The sequence below is a fragment of the Siphateles boraxobius genome, unplaced genomic scaffold (genome assembly GCF_051911475.1).
Source record: "Siphateles boraxobius isolate OS27281-9 unplaced genomic scaffold, OSU_SipBor_1 119, whole genome shotgun sequence".
Taxonomy (NCBI): domain Eukaryota; kingdom Metazoa; phylum Chordata; class Actinopteri; order Cypriniformes; family Leuciscidae; genus Siphateles; species Siphateles boraxobius.
Genome location: NW_027508721.1, coordinates 3,991,245 through 4,014,092, shown reverse-complemented (window position 1 = coordinate 4,014,092; position 22,848 = coordinate 3,991,245). Strand labels below are relative to the sequence as shown.

General features: G+C 45.9%; 1 protein-coding gene across 2 annotated transcripts in view; it reads right to left on the bottom strand.

Moving 5' to 3' along the window:
* Positions 1–22,848, bottom strand: part of ndst3 (N-deacetylase/N-sulfotransferase (heparan glucosaminyl) 3) — a 108,728-nt gene that overhangs the window by 43,731 nt on the left and 42,149 nt on the right. For both annotated transcript variants that reach the window (XM_077204571.1, XM_077204572.1), the window contains exons 5-6: positions 20,517–20,702; positions 13,408–13,536 (exon numbers count right to left, since the gene is read on the bottom strand). In XM_077204571.1, the coding sequence (XP_077060686.1) occupies positions 13,408–13,536; positions 20,517–20,702 (315 nt within the window). The remainder of the gene's footprint in view (positions 1–13,407; positions 13,537–20,516; positions 20,703–22,848) is intronic.

Here is a 22,848-nt window from a genome sequence, read left to right as displayed (position 1 = left end):
TTTAGCTCACTCGCGAGATGTGTTGTGCGATCACAGGGACATGGTGCTTCGGCACCTCAGCCGGTTGGGGCTTCAGGTCAACTGGGACAAGAGCAAACTCTCCCCCGTGCAGAGGATCTCTTATCTCGGTATGGAGCTGGTCTCGGTCGCCCGGACTGCGCGCCTCACGGAGGAACGCGTCCAGTCAGTGCTCACCTGCCTCAGGTCTTTTCGAGGCAGGACAGCGGTTCCACTGAAACAATTTCAGAGGCTCCTGGGGACATATGAGACCGCTTCAGCGCTGGCTTCACGATCGAGTCCCGAGGTGGGCGTGGCACAGCGGCACGTTCCGGGTCAAAGTGACCCCGCACTGTCGCCAAACCTTCTCCCCGTGGTCGGATCCTGCGTTTCTACGGGCCGGAGTGCCCTTAGTCCAGGTTTCCAGGCATGCTGTGGTTTTCACAGATGCCTCTGCCACCGGATGGGGGGCCACGTACAACGGGCATGCAGTTTCAGGTCTGTGGACGGGGCCTCAACTGCATTGGCATATCAACTGCCTAGAGTTGCAAGCAGTACGCTTAGCCTTGCGTCGCCTCAAAGGGGTTCTCAGACACAAGCACGTACTGGTCCGTACGGACAGCACTGCGACCGTTGCGTACATCAACCATCAAGGTGGTCTACGCTCCTGTCGTATGTCGCGACTCGCCTCCCACCTCCTCCTATGGAGTCAGAAGCATCTGAGGTCGCTTCGTGCCATTCACATTCCAGGGGAGCTCAACCGTGTGGCAGACGAGCTCTCACGGCTGCCTCCCCTGCCAGGAGAATGGCGACTCCATCCCCAGTCGGTCCAGCTGATTTGGAGTGTCTTCGGAGTCGCACAGGTAGACCTGTTTGCCTCTCCGGACACGACCCATTGCCAGTGGTTTTATTCCCTGTCCGAGGGGACCCTCGGCACGGACGCCCTGGCTCACAGCTGGCCCCGGGACCTGCGCAAGTATGCGTTTCCCCCAGTGAGCCTTCTTGCACAGACTCTGTGCAAGGTCAGGGAGGACGAGCAGCAGGTCCTTCTCGTGGCGCCGTATTGGCCCACCAGGACTTGGTTCACCGAATTCATGCTCCTCGCGACAGCCCCTCCTTGGCCGATTCCTCTGAGGAAGGACCTTCTTTCTCAGAGACGGGGCACTCTATGGCACCCGCGTCCAGACCTCTGGAAACTCCATGTCTGGTCCCTGGACGGGACGCGGAGGTTCTAGGTGGTCTGCCACAGGCAGTGGTAGACACCATCACTTCCGCTAGAGCCCCCTCTACGAGGCGCCTCTATGCGTTGAAGTGGAACCTGTTCGTCGATTGGTGTTTCTCCCGTCAGGAGGACCCCCGAACTTGCCCGATCGGAGTCGTGCTTTCCTTCCTGCAAGATGGGTTGGAGCGAAGGCTGTCTCCCTCCACCCTCAAAGTGTATGTCGCCGCAATAGCCGCGCATCACAATGCACTGGAAGGTAAGTCCTTGGGGAAGCACGACCTGGTCATCAGATTCCTTAAGGGTGCCAGGAGGTTAAATCCACCTCGTGTTTTGCACTCGGTACCCTCTTGGGACCTTGCTCTGGTACTTAGAGCTCTTCAAAGTCCTCCCTTTGAGCCTTTGCTGACGGTAGAGCTTAATATCCTGTCCATTAAGACAGCGCTCCTGTTGGCATTGGCCTCTTTCAAGAGGGTCGGGGATCTGCAGGCTTTTTCGGTCGACGAATCGTGCCTAGAGTTCGGGCCAGGCCTTTCTCACGTTGTGTTGAGACCCCGGCTCGGATATGTGCCCAAGGTTCCTACCACTCCCTTCGTGGACCAGGTAGTGAACCTGCAAGCGCTGCCCCAGGAGGAGGCAGACCCAGCCCTAGCTTTTCTCTGTCCTGTCCGCGCCCTGCGGGTTTATATTGACAGAACGCAAAGCTTCAGAACCTCAGATCAGCTCTTTGTCTGTTACGGAGGCCGGCAGAAGGGGAAGGCCGTCTCCAAGCAGAAGTTAGCCCACTGGTTAGTGGATGCTATCACCCGAGCATATGAGTCTCTGGGTGAGCCTTGTCCTCCCAGGTTGCGCGCTCACTCCTCTAGAGGTGCTGCCGCTTCCTGGGCTTTGGCTCAAGGCGCCTCGCTGACAGACATCTGTAGAGCTGCGGGCTGGGCGACACCGAACACGTTCGCTAGGTTCTATAGCCTTCGTGTGGAACCTGTTTCCTCCCGAGTTCTGGCTACGGCCAGTGGGTCGAGGGAATAAGTTGTGTCGGCTTGCTACGCCACTCCGCCTCGAACAGCGGATACGTGCTTTCTTGCTCCGTATGGCGCCCTACGTTGGTGAGCCTCGTGAGTTCCTCCTTCACCCCTCCGGTGCTGGGCGTGGCGGACCGCCCGGCGCCAGGTCTGCTACCTCTAGGGAGGAGTTGTTAGTAGACCGGGTGCTCCAGTGATCTCTACTGTGAACCATCATGCCACGTGCAGTTTAGCCGTGTCTTCCCCTTGACGGACTCGTTCGTCATCCCTGTTGAGTGCGCTCCCATTTCCCTTGGATTGGGACCACCTCAGGGACTGCCATATGTTTCACTACCCCATTGGGCTAGTACATATGTGTATTCCTGGTCAGTCAGGCTGGGCCTTCCGCAGCTTTCCCCCTCTCTTGGGGAACGCTTTCCCAGTGTTATCCAATGTCCACTGTGCGGGTCTTGCGGAACAGCAGTGTGGTTCCCGTGCTAGCTCCCGCAACTTATTTCAAGAAACTGCTGCAGGGTAGCTTAGCCGGGCGCTGGAAGGGGCCAGCACCATGGCGCTTTATTAGGGATCCCAATTCGTCAGGGAACTCCCCCGACGACACGTCGGAGTTCCCAGGACGAAAGGGAACGTCTCGGTTACGTATGTAACCCTCGTTCCCTGAGTACAGGGAACGGAGACGTGTCGTCCCTTCGCCATGTCGCTGTACCTTCGCGGAGGACTGGACACTGTTCGGCTCCTCAGCGAAAAGCATTGCGCAATGTTTACTTCCGCCTTTTATACCCGCGCTGGTAGGCGGGTCGCGGAATGCAAATCTTGCATGCCAATTTTCATTGGCTCGTTTTAATTCACTCGAAGGCAATTGGTCTCCCTAGCGTGATCCCAATTCGTCAGGGAACTCCCCCGACGACACGTCTCCGTTCCCTGTACTCAGGGAACGAGGGTTACATACGTAACCGAGACGTTTTCAGTGTCTCGGAGCAGCTAAGTTCAGAGCAATGCAACGTACGCCAGCTGCGCTTTATTTGAACATTAACATAAATTCCAACATTTTTGTGGACAGATGATTGCAGCATTTTACTAGATTTATGATGAGAAGTGTTTGTAAACCTGCTGCCACAGAAGCTTAAAGGTCTCCCTGCAGTTTTCTACCAAAATGAAATCTTCAACTTTTGCAAGTCAAGAAATTAAGACAGAAATAAGTACTGTAATTTTACTAATCTATAGTTAATGTGAAATACTTTAATTTTATTTTACAGTGCAATTGTATTACAATAGATGATGATGGTAATAATGGGCATGAACGAGGGTAAAATGGAGTGTTCTCCCCTTACGTTATGCTCTATTAACCTCACACACATGCAAGCACGGATGCACGCACGCACGCACGCACACATACACACACACACGTGCGTGCGCACACACACACACAACACACACACACACACACACACACACACACACACACACACACACACACACACACACACACACACACACACACACACACACACACACACACACCTCATTTCAGAGAGGACCTCAATAATGAATGGGCAGATAAATGAGTTTCCATTAAAGCCCTCTGGACAAGGAGACAAAGAAGGCACAAGGCATGGCGGAATAATTTTTTCTTTTTTCAATCAATGTTATACCAATGTTTTTTTTTCAATGTAATACTTTTATCACTGCCATAAAATGTTTAATCGATGCTACTAAACGAAGAGAAGAGAAGAGTGATGCATGTCATTAATAAGTAGTGCTGTGTCTTCATGTTAACAGTGATTCATTTTAACACAAAAGAGTGTGGCTGTGATGAATAAATCAAAAAGCCTACGGTCAGATTAATGTATGTATGTGATGGGTTTGAGTTTAATGTAGAAAGTCAGAAGTGTGACCATGTTACTAGTAATGTGCATCTACAGAACTCTCACAGCACTTTTTAAGCACAATAGTAGTTTGGATGGTTATTGTAGAAGAATATTCAAACAAGATATACAAAGATATCTAAGATATGCTTTATCTTCTTTCATTCAGTGTGATGTTCTGATTGGACAGGAAGTGTTGCTTGGAGATGAAAGACTCATGTTTAATTTACTAGACATGGAATCCAGACATTAAAGTCATGACCACACAACCACCTCCTCATATTACCTGCATTCCAGTCTCAAAACATTAGTAAGCAAACTAAACGCATTCAATAATTACCACACTAAACATTTAGCACAGACAGTTGCTGCTAGTTATTTATCATATATCTATATTAAGTGGATTACAACTATATATAATTATAATATCATATAAATTAACATATAATTGTTCATTTTAATTAATTTCTCAAGATTTTGATCCATCAGTTCCTCAGACCAGCCTGTCAGGCACCAACAACCATGCCATGTTCAAAGTCACTTAAAGCACCTTTCTTCCCCATTCTGAGGTTTACTTTGAACTTCAGCAGATGGTCTTTACTCTTTACCATGACTACATACTTGAATACACTGAGTTGCTGCCATGTGATTGGCTGATTAGATAGATGCGTTAACGAGCAGTTAAACCGGTGTGCCCAAGTGGCCGGTAAGTGTATTTATTACAACAATTGGAGCTCTTTTAATTGGTTTTACAAAAATCATTTGTGCACCATTTTTACAAACACAACAAACAAAACTCTGCTATTTGTTAAATTCTCAGTTGCACTTGGAATGTTCTCAATTAGCTCCAAATAAAAATCTGCTGAGTTAGTAATAAACACAACACAGGAAATGCTAATTTTCTAATTGTTTACACAGCTATGTAATTTCAAAAACTATAAAAGGGGAAAAGAAAAATGACAATAAAAAGAAAGAATGGGAAAAGGAAGAAATGTAAGAGAGAGATTTTGGAGAGGATAGAGGAGGGGTAATATTGAGAGGGAGATGAACAGTGGAAGAGGTAGAAAGAGAAGAGGGGAAAGGAATAGATGGTATAGGAAGAGGAGATGGAGCAAGAAGAGTTGAGGATTTAAGGTGAAGCAAGTAGAGCCAAGCATGTAAAAAGAGGGGTAGTGTAACGATGAGGCAGGAATGAAGCGGAGAGAAAATCCAATTGCAAGCACTACTTTAATGAAACTAACAGGTAATCCAGGGCGAACAACAGTACATGGAACTCAGAACATGGAACTCAGGACAGGAACAAGGAACAGCAAACAACTACAACGACCGACAAACCACAACTGAAACACAGGGGTATAAATGCACAAGCAGACAATCTAAACAAGATAACAAGGGTGCGTGGTTAATCCGAGACACCTGGGGAGACTAATAAACAAGACAAGGAACACCTGTGGACAATGAGCAAACAATTAAATGACAAGACACATGGCATGATCACATGACGAACAGGGAATCACGTGACAGACAAGACAAAACCCACACCGTGACATAGCCCCCCCTCTATGGGTGGCTCCCGATGCCCCTTAGTACAAAACAAAAAAACCCACAATAGTTCAGGAGGGTGGTGAAGCGGAGGTGATTTTGGAGGAGGGAAGTCTGTGCAGGGGAACGGGACCAGGGCATTGCAATGGCGGACCTGGGTCGTGGGCGGAGCAGGCAACCAGGGTGGAGCACGCTGTGCAGGCGACCAGGGTGGAGCAGAGGCTGTGCAGCCGACCAGGGTGGAGAAGACAGTTCAGGTGGCCCTGGTGGCGTGGCCTCCATGGTCTCATCAGAGGACCTACTGCCTCCTCTCAAACTTTTCTTGGGAGCAACTATGGGGTTAAGGGCTAGAACAGACACCGGCTCAGGAACAGACACCGGCTCAGGAACAGACACCGGTTCAGGAACAGACACCAGAATGGCATCTTGTCCGAGAGACACTGGCTCGGCCCTGGCCATCTTGTCCGGAGACACTCACTCGGTGGCGGCCATCTTGTCTGAAGACACTGGCTCGGCAAACGTGACGTAAACAGTCTCTGGATCGGCAGACGTGACATGAACAGTCTCTGGATCGGCAGACGTGAAGTGAACAGTCTCTGGATCGGCAGACGTGACGTGAACAGTCTCTGGATCGGCAGACGTGACGTGAACAGTCTCTGGAACGGCAGACGTGACGTGAACAGTCTCTGGATCGGCAGACGTGACGTGAACAGTCTATGGACCGGCAGACGTGACGTGAACAGTCTCTGGATCGGCAGACGTGACGTGAACATCAGGTGAATCAGGCATGACGTGAAGATCAGACTGAAGAGATACTATGGGCTTGTGGTGCTCCTCCTCTGCTAAACCCACAGAAAGAGGTGAACCGGCCAGCAAAAGAGCCTGGACAATATATTTTTCAAGACTCCAACTTGGGTGATGGAGTGGCATAAGGGAGTTGAGCGGTTCGGATAACCCTCCCCGGGAAATTTTTATCAGGCACACCTCATCAAAAGATGACAAATGTGCCAGTTCAATGAAGTCTAAGATGTACTCCCCAATGGGCTTGCACTACTTTAATGAAACTAACAGGTAATCCAGGGCGAACAACAGTACATGGAACTCAGAACATGGAACTCAGGACAGGAACAAGAAACAGCAAACAACTACAACGACAGACAAACCACAGACTGAAACACATACTGAAACACAGAGGTATAAATACACAAGCAGACAAGCTAAACAAGATAACAAGGGTGCGTGGTTAATCCGAGACACCTGGGGAGACTAATAAACAAGACAAGGAACACCTGTGGACAATGAGCAAACAATTAACAAAATGACAAAACACATGGCAGGATCACATGACGAACAGGGAATCACGTGACAGACAAGACAAAACCCACACCGTGACAGGTAGAGGGAGAAGAGATGGTAGAGTGGAAGGCAATGGTATTAGTGCAAAGAGCAAGAGAAGAATATATAAGAAGACATGGACAGAGGGGAAGGGAAGAGCAAGGTGTAAGAGGAGGAAGGAAAGATAGAAGGATAGGGTACAGACAGATTTCAAATTAAATCATAGCCCCCATAATTGACCATGCCATAAATTATAGTCTTTCCTTCAGGGGAGCTGGATAAAGAGTTCAACCGAATATTAACATTGTGCCACAGTCAATGTCCCTGCACAACAAGTGGTGCAATCCAATTGTGTTGTGGCACACAGCGCTGTCTTGGGGCTGCACAACACAGAAAGGCTTCTATATTTTTTAAACTCCCTCAATGAAATCCACTTTCCGCAGGGTGATCAGGAGCAAATTGAGCGAAATTCTGTAGTTGTTTGGGACAATTTCCAATTTCACGATTCAGCACTGCTGCAAGAGTGGTTTGAGCATCACCCACATTTCAGGATGGTGTTCCTTCCAGCATTATTCTCCTCTTGAAGATGGAAATTATATGATCGCAACCCCCTACCACCAAGTAAGTCTTCTTGTACCAATGGAAGAGGTCTGTGGAGAAGTTGAGGCACAAGGATGGATCCAGCATTCACTGCTTTTCCCCCTCACGACTCGTGAAAAGTTATGCTATGATGTTGATGAAATTCTTCTGATTCAATGATTGCAGTACATTTATTTATTTACTTTTTATTTTTATTTTATTTTTGGGGGGTTAAAATTCATCTTTATAAACCTAAATTAGTCATTAAAGAGCTTTGAAGAATGCGATTAAAGAACACGAAAAACGTTTCGGTTACATGTGGTAACCCTCGTTCCCTGAAGGTCAACAAGCCAATGCGCATTGGCGTGCAATCATTTGCATCAGCTTCGCAGCCTCGCAGCACATGTATATAACGAGCAGCAGGTGCGATTGCACTTCAGTTTTTTGCTGAGGAGCCAAGCCTGATAAGCTGGCTGCCTTGGCGGGCAGCAGCAGATGTGAAAATGGGACGTGGCATCTTCGTTCCCTCCGTCAAGGAACTGTCACGTTGTCATGTGTTTGTGTTATTCTGGTCTGTTGTGAGCACATGACTGTCTTGTTATTTCTTGTGCCATGTGCTCTCCTGTCTATTGTCTAACCCCGCCCATCTTGTTATCAGATTATTGGTTAATTTGTCCCACCTGTCCTGCTCGTTATCCTCCTTTGTTTGTTCCCCTATTTAGCCTCTCTGTGTCTATAGTCCTGTGTTTTTTGCTTGAAGCCTTTCTTGTTTTCCCCCTCGGGTTTGTTTTAGTTGTAGTTTGTCTTTATTTTGTATTATTTTACAAACATCACCTCAACCTGCTTTTGTATCCTCGTATCCCCTTGACAGGAACGAGGGTTACCATATGTAACCGAGACGTTCCTCTTCAGTCGGTCAGTCGACGCCACGTCGAGACCGACGAATAGGAATCCCTACCAAAGGGCCATAGCTGCTGCACCCCATCCAGCTCCCTGTGCAAGCCTCTGACCCATGCCAAGTGTTCCCTCGGTCAGGGACTAAAACAGCTGGCAGTGGGAGGTCTCTGAGGAGGCAAACAGTTCTACCTGAGCCTCCCCGAGCTCTCTCCAGATCGGAGTCGCCATTCTCCCGGAAGCACAGCTTGTGATAGCTTGTCGGACACACGGCGGGATACACATGTATCCCTTAGCTGCCCCGCCATCAAGGGTGGTGAGGGAGGAGGAGCCACCGAGATGGTTTCTGGCAGTGAAAGGTGCTGTCCACGTCCCCGTGAGCTCCTCATGCACCTCCGGGAAGAAAGGCCCTGGGGTGGGTTACTGAGAACCAGCGCGCACCACCCCGAGATACCAATCATCCAGCCTCGAGGGCTCGGGACCAGTAGGCGGGTTCCACTCGAGCCCGATCCTGTTGGCGGCCTGGGAAAGCATGGCCATCATCTCTGGGTCCGACTCGGGCACCGCTGTCACAACCGAAGGAGGCAGCGGCTCCGAGCCGTCGTCCGCGGAGATGTCTGACCCAACCTCCGATGCAGCTCGTGATAGCTCGTCGGCCACACGGTTGAGCACACCGGGGACATATATGGTTCGAAGCGACCTCAGATGCTTCTGACTCCAGAGCAGATGGCGGGCGAGTTGTGACATGCGACGGGAGCATAGACCACCTTGTCGGTTGATATACGCTACAGTCGTAATGTTGTCCGTACGGACCAGCACATCCCTGCCCTGTAGTGGCTTTTTCAAACAGCTCAGAGCGAGATGTACTGCTACTAACTCGAGGCTATGGATGTGCCAATGCAGTTTGGGGTCCGTCCACACCCGACACTGCATGCCCGTTGTACGTTGCATCTGTGAATACCACAGCATGCCTGGACACCTGTTCCAAGGGGACTCCTGCCCGCAGGAACGAGGGATCTGACCATGGGCTGAAGGTCTGGCGGCACGCCGGTGTGATTGCTACCCGGTGACTGCCGTGATGCCACGCCCATCTCGGGACTTGGCCGTGAAGCCAGTACTGAAGCGGTCTCATATGCAGCAGGCCTAGGTTACCGCTGCTGCAGCTGCCATATGCCCCAGGAGCCTCTGAAAGAATTTCAGTGGGGCCGCTGTCCTGCCTTTGAGCGTGTTCAAGCAGTTCAGCACAGACTGAGAGCGCTGCTCTGTGAGGCGCGCTGTCTGTGCGACCGAATCCAACTCCATACCGAGAAAAGAGATCCCCTGCACAAGGGAGAGTTTGCTCTTTTCCCAGTCGACCTGAAGACCCAACTGGCTGAGGTGATTGAGCACAAGGTCCCTGTGTTTGCATAGCTGATCTCGAGAGTTTGCTAGTATGAGCCAGTCGTCGAGATAGTTGAGGATGCGAACGCCCTGTTTTCTCATGGGAACAAGGGCCCCCTCCGTGACTTTCGTGAAGAGACGGGGGCACAGGGACAGCCCGAAGGGTAGGACTTTGTACTGACATGCTCGACCCTCGAACGCAAGGCGCAGAATTGGCATGTGTCGAGGAAGAATCTAGACATGAAAGTACACGTCCTACAGGTCGACCGCTGCAAACCATTTTCGGGGACAGATGCATTCAAATATGCGTCTCTGCTTCAGCATTTTGAACGGTAGTTTGTGGAGACTCCGGTTCAAAACTCGGAGATCCAAGATCATGTTGGCTGGAGGGAACGGCTCTATCGCGTCTTTCGCCAGTAGGACTACGATCTCCGCGCGCAAGACAAGGGCATCGGCTGCTCTCACTGTAGTGGAGTGGATGGCCCGAAACTTGGGGGGACGCCGGGCAAACTGAATCGCATAGCCGAGCCTGATGGTCCAAATGAGCCAGCGAGACGGACTGGGGAGCGGACCAGTACCAGGCTCGCAGAGACCAGGCTAGCAGAGACCGTACAAGCGGGACCAAAGGGACCGTGGGCGTACCCGGAGTGGGGCAGAGAGGTGGAACACAGGGACGCGGCTCGGGAGGCTCTCTCTGGGAGCTGTAGCTGGGTCTGAGTGTGCTTCCAGGGGAGGTAGTGATGCAGTCATCGTCTCCTGGAGAGCAGTCCCTTCCATCTCTGGATCGCCTGTCCTAGGGCCGCTTGCCTCTGGCTTTGCCGCCCCTCTTGGCGGGGGCCTGGACGGGTAGGGCGGCCTGCCTCCGACTGGCTCCACGACGCTGTTTAGGTGGAGGCTGCTGCTGCGGCGCGGGAGCAGGGGCAGATGCAGGAGGACGCCCCCAGCAACGATCAGACTGAGGAGGCCGGTCTGGGACACGGGGCGGTTAAGGAACTGGAGCTTGTCGGTCTCCTGCATGTCGGCCAGACACAGCCAGAGATGGCGTTCCTGGACCACTAGTGTGGACATTGCGCGACCCACTGACCTCGCGGTGACCTTCGTAGTGAAGCGCAAGGTCCGTTGCCGTACGAAGTTCCTGGAGAACTTGTGGATCGTGATCACACTTGTGCAAATGTAATCAGATGCACCCTCGTGCAAATTCAGTAGAGGCATCGAAGTGCTTGGCTCCAAAGCAAAAAGCTGAAGTGCAATCGCACTCGATATACACCCGCACTGTGAGGCTGCGCAGCTGATGCAAATGATTGCACGGCAATGTGCATTGGCTTGTTTAGTTTCACTCAAAGTAGATTGGCCTCTCTAGCGAGATTCCTATTTGTCTCGATGTGGCGTCAACTGACCGACTGAAGAGGAACATGTATTTTCATTCATGTATTTGTTATCTACAGCTGAATTTGTCATCAAATAAACAAAGAACACACTTGTAGTTTTGATTTTACTATTTAATGAATGCATTACTAGAATAAAATGCAGTGCTGTTGGGCCAACATAAGAGTGTTTAGAGCTGTGTTAATTGTTTTGAGAGCAACTACATTCATTTGGAGAAATGTGTCAAATCGATTGAGAAAAACTGTAATATATAAAACTTATTATTTAAGTTCAGTTGATGCATCACATGCATTGATATACTAAGATTTATAGAGTTAAATGCAAACTCTGGATCAAACCCTGATTTGACAGAGAACATTCATACCAAACGTTTGTATTTTTTTGTCAACACTAAACTTACTCATAAACTCAGAGCTTCATGCAACAGGCCTGTGATATTCAACAAGCCTCTCATTCTAAAAATTAAGTTGTTTCTCATTCACAAAATAATCCACATTCACCATTAAAATAAAATAATACAAACATAATACAATATAATATATAAAATAAATATATATATATATTTTAAATTATATTCATAAAAATGATTGTATAATTAAAAGTGAAGACTATATTTTTCAATGTTAAATCAAATTGGAAGAAAAAAAATCACTAATAGAAAATAATTAGACAAAAAAGTTTGATAGCAAAAATTTGATAGTAACTGGCTTATGATGCTGAATTTAAAATATAAATTCAATAAACAAATAAATATAGTGCACTGATCCATACTACCAAAAAGATAAATTATTCTCAGTATCTCTTTCTCCATGGATTCTCTTTTATTCAGAAAACCACACAAACTAACACATTACCACAGTACTAACACACTATCACACATTGTAGGCTTTGGCAAGGTAAGTGTGAAGTGAACAATCTTTTTCCACACAGAGTGAATACAATATACTACATTTTCACACCTCCATATCTCCTTATGTTCATTTCACCCACCCTCTCTCTATTTGTGTCTGTGGGTTGTTTATTATTGCTGGTATAAGCAGATGACCAAGATCTTTGTGAACATGAGAATACACAATTTCTGATTACATTCAGCTTGTTTTTCAGGTCAGTGCAGTATCATGGCAATGAGTCAACCCCTTATAAATTGCCTTTAGCCAAAGGAGAAGATTCACTTAGTTGATTTCTTCACAAACACAAACATCCAGAGTATGACTTTTTAAACATTACATTTTCATACCTTTCATACACATAAAGGCAGCACAGGATGTTAGCCCATTCAAAATACAGTATTCATCCATCAGTTACTCTACAATATCCATTAATACTCCACAGCTGTTCTTCAGGGTTTTAGGCATCCAGTGGCGACTCAACTAGGTGTTATTTTAGTAGTATGCATATACTATTATAGTATTTATTAATATTTTTAATTTCATTTTTATATTTTCAGCTTTAATTTGAATTATAGTTTAATTTTAGTCATTTTGGTATGTGCTTTTTTCAAAATTGTATTAGCTTTTTTCTATTTAGCTGTATTTTTTTCAGTGTTATTTTTATAACTTTTTTGTTTTTTAAAAAGTTTTTTCCATTTAATTGTTTTATTATAATTCATTTTAATTTCAATTACTGAAAATTATGTGTAATAGTTTAAGTTATAATTTTGGTTAACAATAACAACAATAGACTCAACACAACAACAAATCTGTTCATAGTACATAAGCCAAAATTGCATGCACGACCTTTGCCATGGGAAGCATTTTCTTTTAAAATGTAATAACTCCTTTTTGCTACCCAAACTATGTATTGCCATATGGTTAGATACATTATTTTGTTCCTGCGGTCTGTGACCCTATCAGGACAGACCTGTGACTCAATTTTGGGTTGCAACCCACTAGTTGAAAAGCACTGATTTAATGTATAAACACACAGCACACATAGTACACAACAGTATACACACTCTTGTTTTTCATTTCGCTGCTGATTTAAGCAGGTCAGAGTTTCAACATAAGAACAGTGATTCATGCTGGGAGAACAAATCTATAAGCAACACTAACATGGAAACCCAGCGAGAGAGAGGAGGGGGGCATGAGGACAGAATAAGACAGAGAAAAACAATACAGCAGGCTGATAGGATGAAATGAGCAGAGACAACAGGGAATAGCAGTATGTGTGTGCCTGTGTGTTTTACACTTACAGGGTTGAGCAGGACAGTCAGAAACAGCTCTCCTCCTCGTATGCTTTTGTCCAGTTCTTTAGGGCCTCCCGGATATTCTTTATAGAAGATGGTGTGTGTGAATAAGCCGCATGTCTGACGGGGCAGCACCTGCTCACACACACACACACACACACACACACACACACACACACACACACACACACACACACACACACACACACACACACACACACACACACACACACACACACACACACACACACACACACACACACACACACACACACACACACACACACACACACACACACACACACACAGACAGAGTTTTAGACTACAAAGATTTGTTGCCAAAACAGTTCAAACCCTGCTTTGTATTAGAAAAAAAATAATATTCTTATGGTAAATTTATAAACCTCTGTGACGTTTATCATGTAATACTCCCAGTCTCAGTTTTACACATAACTTTTTATTAGGTCTCATGTCAGTGTATCTGTATTCAGGTGTTGCATGGAGACAGTATCATCATATACAGTATATTCATCCATTCACTTCCTGTCTGAATCAGTCAAAGAAAACAGAATAATTTCTCAGTGGGAAAAAGCTGAATGTTTCAATAAAATATGTGCCAAACAGGCAAAGACAGACAAGATGAAAAGAGAAGAAGAAATATACTGTGACTCAATGTGACAAAATTACTTCTTGACAACATAAGAAAAGCTCTGTCTCTTTTTCTGTAGTGTACTTCTCCAACTACAGTAAAACATATTATATGTTTGTATTTTGACAAAATAATAGCTTCCATGTAATTACAAAAAATGTGGACCGAGACATTCAGGTTTCAATATAAGGATACCAAAGTATCAAAAAATATAGTCTACGAGATTCGTTGTGCCTAATATTCGAAGTGTTCTGAATGTATAAAATAGCTTTGATTGAGAAATTCAGGTCGTCATTCACTGTTGTATGTCTTGAAAGCTTTAGTTGCCATTCATTGTAATTAAGAGACCAATACATTCTTCAAAAAAATTTTAATTAAGTAAGAAAATAACATGGTTTGGAACAACATGAGAGTGACTAAATAATGACAACAAAAATATATATATTTTCTTTTTATTCAACTATTGCTTTAATATCTCAGCTTTTTCCTCAAAGCAATGAGATTATTGATTTTTTTCTTAACTATTTGTCTTTAGATTCTTCCAAGAACAAATTATCTGAGGTACGCCAACTATAGTCATTATTTTATAGCTTTATATTATTATTATTATGCCGACACTTGATTCTATTTTATTTCTTTTTTGTTTAAGCAATTTGATGGGAAATCTAATATCTGAGTCAAAATTCATACTCAAAGCATAAACAAGAGAAAAACTTTCAGTTAGTATACACTAACGTTTAGTATGGGGTAAGTAATATTTTTTTAAAAAGTTATTCAGCAAGGATGCATTCAATTGATCGTAAGTGACAGTAAAGGCTTTTATAATGTTATGAAAGATTCCTATTTCAAATAAATGCTGTACTTTTGAAGATTACATTCATCAAAGAATCCTTAAAAATGCAACATGGTTTCCAAAAAATATTATGCCTCAACTGTTTTCAACATAATAATAATAAGAAATGTTTCTTGAGCAACAACTCAACATTCTAGAATGATTTCTGAGGGATCATCTGACACTAAACACCGGTAATTGCTAGTAATTGCTACAGAAAATTCAGCTTTTCCATCAGGAGTAAATTACATTTAATGTACATAAAATATACTGCATATTTAATATATATGAAAATAGAACAAAGTTTATCTTAAATATTAACAATATTTCACAGTATTACATAGGACACTTTCAAAAACATATATATTTTTAAAATCTTACAGACAGCAATCTTTTGAAGTGTATAATGTACTCTATGTCCAACATCCTTGCTCTGTGTGTGGCAAACAGACAGGTTGAGAGTTTGCAAGGAGCAACAGACTCCATTTCTCAACACTGTAACAGTGTGTAAATATCAGAGAGGCATCTAGACTCCTCCAGCAAACTGCTAAAACAGCTAAATCTATTACATTAACACACCCACAAACACACTGGTCTCTAATGCACTGATAAGAGCTTTCATCACCCATATGCTTGTTTTCGGACCGCTTGATTGAGCTGGAACAGATCCTTGGGACTCTGTCCAATCTTTCTATCTAACTTAAACTTAATTGCTTTTCCCGCTTTAACATCTCTCTCTGTGTTTTATTGCAGAGTATTGTGTGGCATGCGTGCTCAACTAAAGGTGTGCCGTAGCTGAAACTACACACACACACTTGAGGGGCGCAGCACAATTGTATTGCACGCATGTGGCCTTGATTTAATATTTTAATCTACTCCATCTCCTAAAATTCAATTCCAGTGCAAACACACTAAACTGCCTGTCCCACCAGAATGCCTGGGGAATTTATGAGACTCTATTCATGTGCTCTGTCTTTCCCGTTCACTTTTCTGCTACCCACCTCCCCTGCTCTTTCTTCTCATTGAATGTAACTTGCCCTGTCAGTATATTATTGTGGTGGTTTGTGAAAGGAGCAAATAGTTCCATGGCAATTTGACGGCTTGCTGTATTGCGGAGCCTGTAACAGTCTGAGATGCTTCATAGCTCATGTTTAAGCTCCATGTATCCACACTCATCATGATTCAGTGCTCTGGATCTCTGATCTGAGACCTGTCGTGCTCACACAGAGGAGGCCATTAATTAGGCCGCAGGTGTCCGAACAACTGACCCAAAACCTGTTTCGGTGCATCTACTAAATAAAAAAGCTAGGGATTTGTGCTCACTAACACCTGCTCTAAAATATCTGCCTTTGGCTAGATTCAAAACACTCTTAAAAAGCTAAAGATGATGACAGCTAAATTACACGTGAAACAACACTGATTTGAGTTAGGCCTGCCAACGCTTGTTCTTTTGTATTGTGAATGAGAGAAAGTGACAAATCTCCAATTCACTAGAAAGAACAAAGAATAGAACATGTTGTAGTGGGCTGGTGTTATAACAAAAGAGAGTACTCTAATTTCTCAATTTGTTCTGAAATAATAATAAAAAAATCCCAAGTGTTCATAAGAATCAAATAACGGGTGCATTTATTTTTGCTGCTTCATAAGAGTTATAAAAGATATTGCAATCAGTATTTTTCCCCTAATTAAAATATCTAAACAGGTTAAAATTGCAAAAACAATTACAAGTTTTTTTTGTTTTGTTTTTTACCCCATTGGCAAATAGCTTTTTCTAATTTCAAGCATTAATCTAACTAAATTTAATAAAGTTTATGCTTTGACCTAAAAAAATCCAGATTTTCCAGTTAGGTAAGACAAATAAAATGAATTCAAGAGAATTTGTAATATATAATCTATTATCTATCATTATATATGCAAAATTTTACTTCTGTATTTTATCATGTACTGTACCTCATTCCTTGTTCCAAATGTATATGTAAGACTTTCTTTCTTCTGTGGAACACAAAAGGAGATTTTAGGCATAATGTCAACATCTCCATTTGTGTTCCACAGAAGAAAGGTTTAGGACATTACACGAGGGCAGAATCCTGCACGGGTCCTGTTTGGTAAACCTGCATCTGTTCCTACATTACTTAACAGAACAACCGACCCGTTATCCGACAGTAACGCTAATTTAATTCCATACCCAACCCGTTTGACAAAGACTGTAACCCAAACCGCAGCCGCATTAGAATGCAGTTGTCTCTCTTAAAAACGTTGCTGTTGGTCCTCTTAGCAGCATGAAAAATAAAACGTATTGGACTATATGAATGGACTATATACAGAAAGCGAGCAAAGAATGATCCCTATATAATCACTGAAGCTGTCAATCACTTCAATTCAGAGTGATTGGCTATAATGCTCAATGGTGCACAACTTTATACCACGTTACACTGAATATTAGCGGTTCACCTGTCGGGTATCAGCCCACGTGCAGGTGGTAAATTATGACAAAACTTTTATTTTAGGGTGAACTGTGCTTTTTGTCAGGTTGTGTGCAGGTAGCTGAAGACGAGGATGCAGGAACTTCAAAGTAGTTGATTTATTTACAAAATAAACTTCAGGAACAAAATAACAAACTCCAGGAATTCATAGACACAACCATACAAGGATGACGACCAACAAACACTAAGGGAAAACACAAGGCTTAAAAGAACTGGGACTAATGGGATAATTAACTGAACACAGGTGAAGAAACTGAACACAAACGAGGAGCGGGAAAAACTAACAGGACTAAACCAAAATCACAAAGACAGGGGGAAACCAGATCACAAAATAGAACTTAAACACATTGAAACATGACAGTACCTCCCCCCTCCCCGAAGACGCCTCCTCGTGCCGCATAATACCCAAAGGGGTGGGAGGGTGGGCGCCCTGGAGGCTGACGAGGGCGTGGTGGTACAGGAACAGGAAGCCTCCAGGGCGGAGCTGGTAGCTCAGGGAACCGGGGTGGAACAGGCTGTGGAAGAGGCCACGGCGGAGCAGGCTGTGGGCGTGGCCAGGGCGGAGCAGGCTGTGGGCGTGGCCACGGTGGAGCTGTCGGACCCTCAGGCGTGCAGGGCGGAGCTGTCGGGCTCTGGCGCAGGATCAGCGGGCTCTGGCGCAGGATCAGCGGGCTCTGGCGCAGGATCAGCGGGCTCTGGCGCAGGATCAGCGGGCTCTGGCGCAGGACTCATTCCTTGGAATGAGTGGAACAGCACATCATGGAACTCGGAACTGGACGGGGCCAGCACATCATGGGACTCGGAACTGGACGGGGCCAGCTCATCATGGGACTCGGAACTGGACGGGGCCAGCTCATCATGGGACTCGGAACTGGACGGGGCCAGCTCATCATGGGACTCGGAACTGGACGGGGCCAGCTCATCATGGGACTCGGAACTGGACGGGGCCAGCTCATCATGGGACTCGGAACTGGACGGGGCCAGCTCATCATGGGACTCGGAACTGGACGGGGCCAGCTCATCATGGGACTCGGAACTGGACGGGGCCAGCTCATCATGGGACTCGGAACTGGACGGGGCCAGCTCATCATGGGACTCGGAACTGGACGGGGCCAGCTCATCATGGGACTCGGAACTGGACGGGGCCAGCTCGGGGCCAGCTCATCATGGGACTCGGAACTGGACGGGGCCAGCTCATCATGGGACTCGGAACTGGACGGGGCCAGCTCATCATGGGACTCGGAACTGGACGGGGCCAGCTCATCATGGGACTCGGAACTGGACGGGGCCAGCTCATCATGGGACTCGGAACTGGACGGGGCCAGCTCATCATGGGACTCGGAACTGGACGGGGCCAGCTCATCATGGGACTCGGAACTGGACGGGGCCAGCTCATCATGGGACTCGGAACTGGACGGGGCCAGCTCATCATGGGACTCGGAACTGGACGGGGCCAGCTCATCATGGGACTCGGAACTGGACGGGGCCAGCTCATCATGGGACTCGGAACTGGACGGGGCCAGCTCATCATGGGACTCGGAACTGGACGGGGCCAGCTCATCATGGGACTCGGAACTGGACCGGACCAGCACATCATGGGACTCGGAACTGGACCGGACCAGCACATCATGGGACTCGGAACTGGACCGGACCAGCACATCATGGGACTCGGAACTGGACCGGACCAGCACATCATGGGACTCGGAACTGGACGGGACCAGCGACGATGAGGGCTTGGTGCTGGACGGAACCAGCGGCGAAGAGGGCTTCGTGCTGGACGGAACCAGCGGCGAAGAGGGCTTGGTGCTGGACGGAACCAGCGGCGAAGAGGGCTTGGTGCTGGACGGAACCAGTGGCGAAGGAAACTCTGGGCTGGTTGGGATCAGCGGTGGAAGTTCTAGGTCTAACGAGACCAGCGGCGAGGGCTCTGGGCTAGACGGAAACGGTGGTGGATGGAGCCCTGGCTGGACATTACCAACCCAGGGTTGAAAAGAGGCCAGAATGTAGAGTGGTGTCGGGCTTCTTCTCGACCACCTCCTCTACTGCGGCCTCCACGGGTGCCACGAAATATGGCCAACCGGGTCTCCGCAAATGGATGTCCTCTCTCCCGCTCGGTGGTTGGGGAAGAGACACTGGCGAACATACTGCTGGATCTTGTGTGGTGAATTCTTCCGTCGGTATGGTCAAGCCTTCTGTCGGTACGGTTGGTCGTTCTGTCAGGTTGTGTGCAAGTACCTGAAGACGAGGATGCAGGAACTTCAGAGTAGTTGATTTATTTACAAAATAAACTTCAGGAACAAAATAACAAACTCCAGGAATTCAGAGAGACAACCATACAAGGACGACAACCAACAAACACTAAGGGAAAACACAAGGCTTAAAAGAACTGGGACTAATGGGATAATTAACTGAACACAGGTGAAGAAACTGAACACAAACGAGGAGCGGGAAAAACTAACAGGACTAAACCAAAATCACAAAGACAGGGGGAAACCAGATCACAAAATAGAACATAAACACATTGAAACATGACACTTTTAGGAGGAATCTTCAGATAACCAGAAAGCCTTGGACCAGAAATGAGGGACAGAGACAGCAAAAAACTATTTAAAAAATTGATTCATTGCTGCAGTTAGGGACATCTAGTCAAAATCTGTGTGTGTGTACCACTAATAGATTTGACTGTGGTGAATGCACTATGGGGTATTTCATCTGAGTCCCAGTGTGTCATCATTAATTCTTTTGGAGTGTGTGTGTGCTTCATTGATTTCCTATGCTAGCTGTTGCTTGTATTTTGGCAGTCTCTAGCAGGGAAGTTTTACTGCATTTTTCACGGCACTACCTGAGTTATTTTGGTAAGCTACAGTAGAACAAAATATGATAACACTACAGTTTATTCAGACATTGAGAAATAGGGTATATGATCTTATATGACTGCCTGTGGATGTGAAAATAGAATATTAAATAATAAACTATTACATTTTCTAATATTAATATTCTCTTATATAAACTTTCAAGTGTGTGATATATTGTTTCCTGAGATTTTGATCCCAGGAAAAATGCATTTTATGCTACATCAATTATTTGTCGTACGCTTTGAAAGATTTCTGTGTGTGGTGTAAAAAAGTGTCCTCTATGTGATGAACCGTACCATGATGTTGTTATGACTGAATCCCTTGCGGTGACGTGCAGGCTTGAGGTGTGGGTATTCCTCAGTACTGGTCACTCGTATCCCCCATGCTTTCTTCCAAGCCTCATACAGCTGAATATGGACTGGATAAACACCAGAATGATGAGGGGCCACGGCATATCCCAGATCTACTGGAATACCATGCTCCTGTAATGAGAAATACACACCAATAAATACTTTATATTTGGATGTCAAGCGCATACTCAAACATAATACAATCTTTCATAAACACACATACACAGGGATGGTCACAAGTAACAGAGTACAGATGTAGCCTACTTAGAAGTGTATTACTAAAGTGTATACACAAGTGTAGACATAACTCCAGTCTTCAGTATCACATGATCCTTCAGAAATGATTCTAATATGTAATATCTATTGCTGCAGGTTATGACAAAAATTATTTAGATTGATGAAAAAGACTGTTGCATGTCACGTCTGGTTAGAACACATTGCGATATATAAGTATTATTATCTGTCGGGCATTCCAGGATTCTCAGGATGCTTAGAACACATCAGTGTTATCTGGCAACGAATTCAATCAGCTAAAAAGGAGAGGAAGGAGCTCCACGTGACATTCCTGGATTTGGCTAATGCATATGGTTCAGTGCCACATGAGCTTCTTTGGGCATCATTTGATTTTTTCAGGGTACCGATGTCGATAACAAATTTAGTGAAAGCCTATTTTGGAGATTTGCAATTTAGTTTCTCAACTCCAGAATTCAGCACTACATGGCAATGCTTAGAGGTTGGAATAATGGCAGGATGCACCATTTCTCCACTGGCTTTTACCATGGCAATGGAAGTAATCATTAGGGCATCAAAATGGGTAGTAGGAGGAGAGCGCTTGGCTTCTGGGATGCGACTACCACCAATCAGAGCATACATGGATGACATGACAACCATGACTACAACGGTAGCCTGCACTAATCGGTTATTGGGGAAGTTAACAGATAATATTGAATGGGCACGAATGCAATTTAAGCCCTCTAAATCAAGGAGCATCTCCATAATTAAAGGCAAGGTAGTAGATAAAACATTCTTCATTAATGGTGAGGCAATACCAACAGTTTCTCAGAAGCCAGTGAAGAGTCTAGGGAGATGGTACGATGGGGATCTAAAGGACACAGTTCGAGTGGGAGAAGTTAGACGACAAGCAGTGGAAGGGTTGAAGAGCATAAACAGCTGTGCTCTACCAGGCAAACTGAAACTCTGGTGCTTTCAGTTTGGTCTACTGCCAAGGTTGCTGTGGCCACTGACTGTGTATGAGGTTTCTTTGACAACAGTGGATAAGCTGGAAGCGTTAATAAGTTCATACATCAGGAAATGGTTGGGAGTTCCACGCTGCCTCAGCAGAGTGGGACTTTATAGTAAAGGAGTATTGCAGCTGCCAGTCTCTGCTTTAACCGAGGAGTTTAAGTGTGCCAAGGTCAGACTGGAAACGACTTTAGCAGAGTCACGTGACAAATGTGTAAGGGAGACAGCCCCTGTGGTAAAAACTGGTAGAAAGTGGTCAGCAAAGAAATCTGTAGTAGAGGCAAAGGCTGACCTTCAAATTGGGGATATCGTGGGACAGGTACAGCATGGAAGAGGGGGTTTTGGGCTCAGTTTAGCTCCTCCTAAATGGCACAAGGCAGGCCCAGCCCAAAGGAGGAAGCTGGTAGTCAACGAGGTGCGAAAGCAGGAGGAGAGGATGAGATGTATAAAGGCCATTTCCCAGGCCAAGCAGGGAGAGTGGATGAGATGGGAGAGTGTGGAACAACGCAAAATGGGCTGGCAAGACCTTTGGTCAATGGAAGAGAGTAGGATCAGTTTCCTTATTAGGTCAACATATGATGTTCTCCCATCACCGCAGAACCTAAACCTCTGGGTAGGAGAGGATCCATCTTGTCCTTTGTGTTCATCACCTGCCACATTAAGGCACATTTTGACAGGATGTAAGGTGGCTCTTAGCCAGGGTCGGTTTACTTGGCGCCATGACCAAGTATTGCGATGTTTGGCTTTAGCATTGGAAGGCAAGCGTAGTATGACCAATAAATTGCCGCCTGTTCTAGCAAAACATTACACGCAGACGACAATATTCCTCCGCCCAGGCGAGCAACCACCAAGAAAAGGTGCTAACACCAATTCTCGCCCAGGACAACTGGAAGCTGCTAGGGACTGGAAGATGCTGGTTGATCTTGATCAATGGCTTATTTTTCCACCTGAGATTGCCACCACTAACCTACGACCAGATATTGTTTTGTGGTCTGGATCAGCACGCATTGTTCAACTGATAGAGTTAACAGTGCCA